Genomic DNA, 9,554 nt, shown 5'->3' with positions numbered 1-9,554 from the left:
GGTCCTATCACTGGTCCGCAGAGAGAAGGGATCATTGCCTACCCCCGCGCTACCCCTGCTGGGGAAGCTGTGCGGAGCGATGGGGCCTGCCCGGTGCCTCTGTTACCATCCTCCCATAGCCGTTCCCGTTCCCGTTCCCATTCCCGGGCTGCCCGGCGGGAGCTGCAGCCCGGGGGCGCTGCCCGCGGGGGGCGCCAGGGGGCGCTGTGCCGGCGGCCCCGCCTCGCCCGCGCCCTCCCCCGAGGCGGGCGCGCATGCGCGGCGCGGGCGGGGCGGGGGCAGCGCGGTGCGGGGCGCGATGGGCGCGGAGGCGTGAGCGGCCCGGGGGCTCGGGCTGCGCCGAACCGGGACCGCCGACACCGGCAGGCACGGCGGAGCACGGGCGGGCCGGGAGCGGGGGCGGGGGGCAGCGCTGCCATCACTTGCCCGGGCTGGCAGCGGGGCGGGGCGGGGCGGGGGGGGAGCGGCTCCGGCGCTCCGCCCTTGCCCGCCCTCAGGCCGGCTGCGCTCACCACCCTGTCCCCTCCGCAGAGGCCGCCCCCGAGTGAGGGAAGCATGTTCCGGCTGATGAGGGATGGCGAGCCGGAGGACCCCATGTTTGCCATGTGAGTCGGGGTGGGCGTCCTGCGGGGGGAGCCGGAGGGAGGGCTGCGGCACGGAGCGGCCCCGGGGAGGCGAGCGCTGCCCCCGCGTCCCGCCGGGCGGGCTGAGGCCGGGCGGGCCCGGGGAGCGGCGCGGCCGGCTGGGCACAAACACGCACATCCTCCGGAGGGACAGCGCGCCGCGAGGAACGGGGGTCGCGTCCCCCGCGTTCCTGCGATGCTGGAGCGTGGTCTTGGAGGGAAGCGTAATAAAGTAGGCCAAAAGGCATCGCAGCTGTCTTGAGAGGAAGAGAGGGCTGGAATAATAACTAATCTTTTTCTTTGCGCAAGGATTTTTTTTTTTCATTATGCAAAGTAGGGTTGCAGTTGAGATAGATAAAATCTGCTGCTCTGTCCAGTGTTTGTTGCTGTTCTGCACAGGAAGTCATTAATGGAGCTGGAGAAGGCTGCTGAAACAGTTGTCAAGTTGTGAGGAACAAAGTAAAGAGAAAACAACGAGTAGTTTTGAAACACGGGTATTGAAATCTAACAAAGGTCCCAAGAACTCTTCCTGGGATTCCTTTCACTGAATGTTTTTGTTTCCGTCCTCAGTACAGAAATTGGATGCTATTGATAAATTTTGGCAGTGACACTAAGTTGGCAGCCCTTGCCAAAGCGGATAAGGAATCGACTGTAGTACAGGAAGAATTTCATTATGTTAGACAAGACACTACTAGAAATTTGGTGAAATTTATGTATGTAGAAGAATAGTCAATTTTTTGCTTATGAAATCAATAGTAAGCCAGAATTTTATGAGCTTTGAGGAGATTAGCAGGAGAGGAGACCTTGATGTCCCAGTTAGTCACCGAATGACAGTGTGTTTGTTCTCATTTACATGGCAGGTATGAGTCTAGCTTTTATTATGGGAAGCATTTCCAGTAGAGACAGAAAAGTATTGGTTTTAAGTAGTGGGTCCTTCTGTCATCTCAGGAATAGCCTGTGCTATTATTGCTGAAGAGGGATAATTGCAGGCTACAGGATGTGCAGGAAAAAGCTATGGTATTTCCCAGAAGTTTCTTATTGTGGCCACCCTATTCTGTGACTCTTTTCCTCCTCTTGCTTCACCAACCTGTGTGAGTGCGTGCAGCCCTCTAAGTGGAGGCTGCAAAAGTAGGGAAAACCAGTTGGGGATCCCAGTTATTGTCCCCTTTCTCCTTCAAATCTGGAAAAGCTGTATGTGGTCTCAAACCCTGGGGGGGCAGAGAGGTGTCAGGCCATGCAGTGCATTCTGGAGTCTTGCATTTCACTGTTTGTGTCTGTGTACATGGAGGAGTGACAGGATGATATGTGGGATCTCCTGCTCCCTGGTCCATTAAGTGTAGCCAGGAAGGTCTTTGTGCACCTCCCTACAAAAGATGTTGTAGAGCACTGAGGTTCTGGAGTGGCCTTGGCCACACTCAGCTCCAGAGCAGTACTGAAGCACAACACCAACCTGCTTCTGAGCAGACAGAAATGAGTACCTGAGAGGGCTTCTGTGCCATGAAACCTTCTCTCACAAGAAATGGGATGGGATCCAGAGATCCCTTGCAGCCCCAGTAATCACCATGCACAACACAGACCTCTCAGGATTCTGAATTTCAGCTTGGGACGGGATGCACAGTTGTGTAAGAACACCACAGAGCTGGGAGGAGCGGATTAGATGGGATTTTGTCCTCACCCTTGTTCTCTCCCTCTCCCACAGGGATCCTTTTGCCATGCACCGGCAGCACATGAACCGCATGCTGTCCGGGAGTTTCGGCTTCGGGCCGCTCCTGGGCATCACCGACGGCAGCACCCCCGGCGCTCGCCAGGCTGGCCGCAGGATGCAGGTAACACGGGCTGAGTGCAGCCAGGATCCCTCACACTCCTCTCTGTTTCTGTCTGCCGCCCTTCCTGGGCTGGGCACCCCCTCTCCTCCACACAGGAAGTTTTATCACTGCCTGAATCTCCTAGGCAGTGGTGTTCTGGTCCTGCTCTTTGTTCCACCTGTATTGAGGTGTTGAATGCAGCTGTGTTCTAGGTTGGATGGGAGGAAGGGAATAAATATGTGTTGTTTATCAAGGATATATATTCATACAATGGGGAGAAATGTAGGAGCATCACCTCATGTCTGGTTCGTAGGGGTGATATGGCTCGAACCCCCAGGAATCCGTGGGGCGCTCTCTTGATCTGTTTGTAGAGCCTGAGTGTTCCCAGTTCTGTTTCTGAGAAGGATTACTGTGTTCTGATGGGGATCTAGTGTTTGGCTGCTGCAAAGTCATTCTCTGTTCTGTTTTTCTGTTCTCCTGGCAGGCAGGAGCTGTTTCACCCTTTGGGATGCTCGGCATGGTAAGTTTTCTGTTTTTCTGGGTCAGATTAGAGGCTTTCCAAGTAGTGGCTCCATACTGAGATTCATCAGCACTGTGTGCAACCAGTGCTAAAATGTAGCCATCTGTGAGCATGACCAGCTATCCTAGCAGGTAGGGAGGATGGGAATGTCTGAGGAGACCAGGATGAGCTTTAGATTTATAGTAAATGGAATAGAGAAGAAGGTATTGAACTGAAACTGGAAGCATCTGGTTTCTCCTGGATCTCTCATTGAGTTGTTTTATGACTTCAGGCCTTTACCTTGTTTCCCCTCTAATGTTTTAATCCTGCCTGTGAGCTGTTTTTGAAGAGAGAGTCTAACTCTGTGTGTATGGGGAGGTTGTATTTGCACCTTGACCAGAGAAAAGTCATAAAGCTGTTATAGCACAATATTTCATGGGAATTGGGACAGTTAATATCTGGGAAGAGCAGGTAGTCCCTTAATAACCTCATATGTCTGAAAAGAAGCTGCAGATGTGGAGGCAATGGGGGAGCTGTGAGGGTGTGAGGAAAGGACTTGGCCATCAGTAGTCAGAGGGGATTATTGCACCTCCTTTGCCAGTGGTGGAGGCTGGAGAAGCCAGCAGAATTCTCCAGGTGAACAGGGCTGGAAGGAGAATGCTGTGTGTACGTGAGAGCACCGCGCTCGGAGCGTGCTGATCTCCGTCCTCCACCGAAATAACACAGTGGAAATAGGTTATTCCAGATCCAGCAGCTTCAGCTGTCTTGCTCTGCACAATTGCCTCAATGAAAGAGACTCCAGCGTCCCGGAATTTTTGTAGCTCAGAGGAGGATTAATAAGACTACAAACACATCGACTTCAAAGCATAATAACATTGTGTGTGAGTACTGCTCTGCTGGAAAGGAGAACAAGAGGCTACTCGAGGAAACAAAAAAAAAAAGAAATCAGCAAGTTTGAGCTGACATTGTAATTTTGTTTACATATTGCACAATTAACCTGTGAGACCTGCTGGCCCAGGGTGTTACTGCAGCATTCAGGTTTGCAGGATGGAAAAGGCAGGTGTTTGTAGGGGAAAGTAAGCAAATTTGTTGTTATGCTAGAAAGAAAACAATCAGTGGAAATTTTCTTATGATCACTGTTAGTGCACATGCTGAGATTTCTTCTCCTAACTTTGCTGGGTCCCCAAGCTCACAAATCCCAGTGTATTGGCAGTTGGATCCAAACTAAAAGAACAGCCTTTGCCAGAACATTGGGCAGTGCAACCTGAGAGAATGGAGAGAGCAGCAACCCCAAATTCTGTTTTGGTTTTGTTTTCTATGCTACTGAAAGAACATGAAAAAAAAAAATCAAGGTTCTTCTTCTTAGGCAGTAGGTTTTTTTGCGGACAGTTTGTTGTTCTTTCCTCATGTCTCTTCCCAGACTGACTACTGTTGTGTTCTCTTTTCCTTTTTATCAGGCAGGTGGCTTTATAGATATGTTTGGGATGATGAACGACATGATTGGAAACATGGTAAGAACCCTCCATGACCCGTTCTGTATTGAGGGGAGTGCTGAGGATGCTTCTGCCATCCCCTCTCTTATCTTACTGTGCTGCTTGGGATGGACTGAGCCACACCTGCCAAGGCTGTAAGCTTTGCCTCATCACTGGGAGTCAGTGACAGAGCTTGTTCCCGGGTGCAGGGAGAGGAGAGGGGTGAGGAAGGAAGTGTGTGGGTGGACATGTTTAACAAGAAATAAGTATTAATTTAACAGGAAGGTGTATTCACCAGAAAAAGACACCCATGGGGATTATGTTCATCCTATTGTAACTTCTTACTTCGTTGTAGAGAAGGAATTAAATGCCATCTCTTCTTCCCTCCCATCCCTTCTTTCCACCATTCCCCATTCCTTCTTGTAGGAGCATATGACAAATGGTGCGAACTGCCAGACATTTACCTCCTCAACTGTCATCTCCTATTCCAACCTGGGTGATGGGCCCAAGGTCTATCAGGAGACCTCAGAGATGCGTTCAGCACCTGGCGGGGTAAGGAGGAGGCTGCTGGCCTTGCTGTGAGAGGGAGGCTTCATTTGGTGGCTTTGTGGGTTGCCACCTACAGCACTTTGGCTCCTCAGTCAGCTGCAGTTCGAGGAGCACATTGTGCTCTTGTGACTCACTGAACCGTGCCAAGGGCCCCTGGGAGGAAATGGGAAGAGCTGGCAGTGGGGAATCCATTCTTCCCTCTTTGTAAGGTTGTGTCTGACATCCTGGGAGGGGTGGCAGTGCAGATTGCCTGAAACACTGGCAGCAGGAATCAGGGTGCCTTAGGGGGCTGGGAGAAGGAATGGAAATACTGACTCTACATGGGAACCTGCCCCCAGATCCGTGAGACGAGACGAACCGTAAGGGACTCGGACAGTGGCTTGGAGCAGATGTCCATCGGCCACCACATCAGGGAGAGGGCCCACATCATGCAGCGCTCGCGGAACCACCGCACGGGCGACCAGGAGGAGAGGCAGGACTACATCAACATGGATGAAAGTGAGTAGTGCCCGTGTCCTCCTCCTCCTCCTGCCGGCCCAGCCAGGTGCTGCTCCCCCCTGAGCCGGGTGTGTCCCTGGCAGGTGACGCGGCCGCGTTCGATGACGAGTGGCGGCGAGAGACGTCGCGGTTCCGGCCACAGCGGGGCCTGGATTACCGGCGCCACGACGGCAGCGGCGGCCGGCGGGCCGAGGGGGCTCGTCTGGCCATCCAGGGCCCCGAGGATTCTCCCTCCAGACAGTCCCGCCGGTACGACTGGTGAACTGGAGCAGACCTTGTGGGGGGTGCAGCGTGGCCACCCCCAAACCTGCCTACGCGCTCCTGTAAGTCTCAACAAGTTCCCTCTTCTTCTGCTGTGTGGTTGCCTCTTAACAGCCATAGGGTTATTTTTTTTGTTTGCCCTAATCTTACATTATTTTGAAGTTTCAGTTGCAAAGGGATTTTCCTGCTTTGAGAGAGCAGGGGAGGGCGTGCATTTGGAGAAGATGGAAGCTGTTTAAGTTAGATTTGTCATGAACAAAAGACCTGTGGTGTCAGCCTTAACTGATGGCTGGAATAGTGTGATGTGATGTAGGATTGCAATCTGTGGAGTGTTCATATTGTCATTGTGTAGAACTTAGAGATCATTTGCTGCCCATCCAGTTTGAAATATAAGTAAGTGCAGGTGTCTGCTCTCCTGTGCTTTGAATAGGGCTTGCTAGGATGTGATCTAGTGCTTGAAAAGGGACATTTTCCCCTTTTTTGATGTCTAGACATCAGGTTTAAACATGTCTTTATCTGTCTTCTGCCTTCTAGGCACCACTTATTCTGTTTATGTCTTCTGTTTCCTTTCCTCCCAGGTACAGACAGTGAAACTCTGAAGCCCCTTCAAAGCACCACTTGGACCCTCCTCAAATTTAGTATTAACCTCCCTCCCACTTAAGAATTGAAACAAAGCAACTAATCTTCTGCATTGCTCTATTTCACCCCATTTGGGTGCTGCAGTGGGGCATGGGGAATCTCACTGATGTGCAAGGACCACATTAATTGCCCATTCCCTCTCTGCTGTCCCTTGGCTCTGTTCTTTCTGCCAGTAGTGGTGGGCATGAGGAGCTGCCACCTTGCCTCTTCCATCCTTTCCACTCTTTCTGTGCTGGGTTGGGCTGGTTCTGAAGTTTGTGTTTAGTCCCCTGTGAAAGGAATATGAGGGAATTCTGCTAGAACCCCCTGTCAGTCCCCTCACCGGGACAGAGGCTTCCATTCCCCTGCTGCTCCTTGGTGCATCTGTGGAGGAGCAGAAGGATGTGTGCGTTGGAGAAGGGAGGAGCAGAACAAAAGCTGGATCAGCCTGTGGGCCCCCTGACCCCTCTTCAGTCAGCTCCCCCACTTTTTTAATTTGTGAAACTTGTAACTAGATGTTTACTGAATAAAGAAACAAACTGTAAAGAATTGGTGGATCGGTCTCTACATTCAGCTGACCTGATAGTGCCTGCTGTGGAATTAACCAGCCTCTTTCACATCCTTGGAAAATTGCTGAGGAGAAACTTGGTGTGAAATTCTCAGGCTTTGTTTTCTTATAGAAAACAGCCTAACAGCCTTCCCATGTAGTCACAGAGTGAGATGATGCTCAACATGGATATTGTGAAAGAAGACCCAAGAACTCACCATTTGCAAAAAATGCCCTCTAATTGCTGTAGTTTTGTGTGCACTCAAGGGAAATTGGTTGGTCTTTCTTGCTGCCTGGTCAGCTGTGCAGCCCTGAATTGGGCCTCTGGGGTTCCTGCACAGACAGGGAATATTTCCATTATTTTCTCACTATATCACTGCAGCCGTGGCTGACAGTATGAATGACCTTTCCTTGACTTCCTCAGTATTAGGTGAAAATTGAGAGGCATGAGGAATATAGGACCAGGGAAGATCTCCTGGGTTCTTGGCCAGTTTTGTGCTCTGGCACACACTCTTACACAATCCTTTTCATGAGTTTATTTGGAACAGAAGGCAGGAAATCAATTCATGGCTTACACTTGGAAGTGGTGTGCTGGGATCTTGCGGTGTAACCCTCTGTTGTACATGTGGGCACTAACAGAGACACACCTTGCTGGGGACTGACTGTCCTGCCCTGAGAAAAGGATGAAGCATCCTCTGGAAGCTCAGGGCAGAGTTTGCAGAGTTCCACCCTTCAAGGAAGTGCAGAACAGAGCTGTGGCTGGAGCCCACTTCCCCGTGCCGGTTTGTCCCATGGGAAACCCCAGTAGGAGTCATAGAACAGTTTGGTTTGGAAGGGACTTCAAAGACAGCAGCCTGCTGTCCCTGGCAGTGGAGTGACTTTCTGGAGGTGTCACAGGCAAGCCCTGAAGAGAGCAAGGCTGAAGGAGGAGCTCCACAGAAAAAAGCAGGGCTTAGGAGAGGTTTCGTGGAAGTAATCCTGGGGTTGCCAGACTGTGAAAGAAGGGACTGAAACAACAGCAGCCCTCATCTCTGGCACTCTTGAGCCAGTGCAAGATGTGGCACCTGGTGCTTTGATCCACTGAAGAACCAGCTGAGCTCAGAAAGGTGCTCACAGCATGGAGATGGTGGCAGTAACCAGCTGCCAGGTCCTGGCCAGGTTTTGAGGTGATGTCTGAGATGGAAAACAGATGTTGCATTAATAAGCAGAGAGGACTCCGTTTCTTTATGCAGAAGAGCCAAATCTTTATTGTATAGATCATATTTTATATGGATTTATTGTATAGGTCAATGTATAGGATTATCAGGAGGCAGTGTGTCAGATCTTAGTGGTGGAGAATACATTCACACTTAGTTCATTGGTCAGTACATGGTATTTTGCATGTCTATCAAACTTTATAGTTAGTTTACATATTTTTTCTCCTGATTCTCTTGAGGCAGATCTTATTGTTTATGCAGGTGCTAGTTGTTTTTCACTCAAGAATAAGTTGTTGTGTTAACGAGCTCTCATACCAAGATTGTTTTCACATGGGAACTTGCAAATTACTTAGCTGCCCTTAGAAGAAATGACAGGGTAGCTATTAATTTAACAGAGCAGGGCTGATTTTATGAGGCCTTTCTTTTATAATTCTTCTACCTGTCTACAACAACAGGAAGGTGGCCGTGGTGGGGATTAACACTGACCTTTGATCATGAGGATCCATTCCTCTTTGGGCATGGATTTCCTAATCTTGATCTAATCCCAAATCCCTTTATCTGGATTCAGCCTTTGCTCGCTGTTGGGTGCTGTCCTGATTACAGATTTAGGTAGGACCCTTGCGTGCTCTTCCACTGGGCAGTGGGAGGGTGATTACCTGGCTGCTGAGCCTTGCTGAGTGCTGCACACTCACTGCCAAGGTCTCAGCCTCCTCCAGGGCCAGCAGGGCACCGGTGCTCTGGGAATATGGAAAAGGCTTCAGTGAGAGAACTTTGTGTTAAGGCAGGAGCCCAGGGGAGAGTTTCAGAGATGCCAAACCAGGAGTAGGGGAAGTGTATTGAGAGGGTGAGCCCTTTGCCTGTCCCAGGCTGACATGAGCACTTCTGGCTTCAGAAAGCAGGAGGGTTTTCTCCAAAGGAGGGAACACACCTGGGGTTCATTTTTTCCTATGAGTTACTATTTCAAGTGAAATGTTTTGCCCTTAAAAACCATCTACCTTTCCTGCACAGGAAAGGCTGGGATGAGACTCTTCCATTTCTGAAGTGTCTCTGACAGCTGTGCCAGCAAGATGGAGAAAGAGAAGGCTGGATGTTCTCGACATGAAAATCAAACAGTATTTCTTTCAGATGGGCATGACATGGTTCCAAGTCACCCTTATCCATCCAAGGGAGACAAAATCCCTTCTTGCTCCTTCTCCCATAGCTGTCACCTCCAAATTGGATGAATTGAAGCACCAAAACAGGGCAGTTCAGTGGTACTACTGCATCTTCCTAAGGAGCAAATAGCACATCTGAAGTGAGACAGAGGGAAGGGGAGGGGGAGAGAATGAGGTGAAGATAGGCTGGAAACACTAATGGGAAGATGGATAGTATAACCTTGGAATGCACTAGCTACACACAATAAACTAGAAACTTAGGTGGTTTTGTTGGTTGTATATTCAGTTTTCCATAACTGAAAATATATCTTGAAAATAAAGCCCATTAGGGC

The 9,554-nt window shown here is 50.3% G+C and overlaps 1 protein-coding gene across 1 annotated transcript; it reads left to right on the top strand.

Annotated features, from left to right (window-relative positions):
- The first annotated feature begins 255 nt into the window (after nt 1–255).
- On the top strand, nt 256–6,874 carry MLF2 (myeloid leukemia factor 2). Its single transcript, XM_064723563.1, has 9 exons — nt 256–366; nt 532–605; nt 2,323–2,449; nt 2,913–2,948; nt 4,385–4,438; nt 4,826–4,951; nt 5,287–5,446; nt 5,530–5,769; nt 6,286–6,874. The coding sequence occupies exons 2-8, from the start codon at nt 556–558 to the stop codon at nt 5,706–5,708; spliced, it is 732 nt and encodes a 243-aa protein (XP_064579633.1). The 5' UTR covers nt 256–366; nt 532–555; the 3' UTR covers nt 5,709–5,769; nt 6,286–6,874.
- Nucleotides 6,875–9,554: the final 2,680 nt, after the last annotated feature.

Source organism: Zonotrichia leucophrys, chromosome 1 (genome assembly GCF_028769735.1).
Source record: "Zonotrichia leucophrys gambelii isolate GWCS_2022_RI chromosome 1, RI_Zleu_2.0, whole genome shotgun sequence".
Classification (NCBI taxonomy): domain Eukaryota; kingdom Metazoa; phylum Chordata; class Aves; order Passeriformes; family Passerellidae; genus Zonotrichia; species Zonotrichia leucophrys.
Note: the sequence above shows the minus strand (reverse complement) of the source record. Positions and strands in the feature narration are given on the sequence as shown.

Coding starts and splice junctions, on each gene's coding strand:
- MLF2 (XM_064723563.1), top strand. CDS start 556: ATGTTCCGGCTGATGAGGGATGGCGAGCCGGAGGACCCCATGTTTGCC. Junction 606..2,322: donor GAGGACCCCATGTTTGCCAT/GTGAGTCGGGGT, acceptor CCTCTCCCACAG/GGATCCTTTTGCCATGCACC. Junction 2,450..2,912: donor AGGCTGGCCGCAGGATGCAG/GTAACACGGGCT, acceptor TTCTCCTGGCAG/GCAGGAGCTGTTTCACCCTT.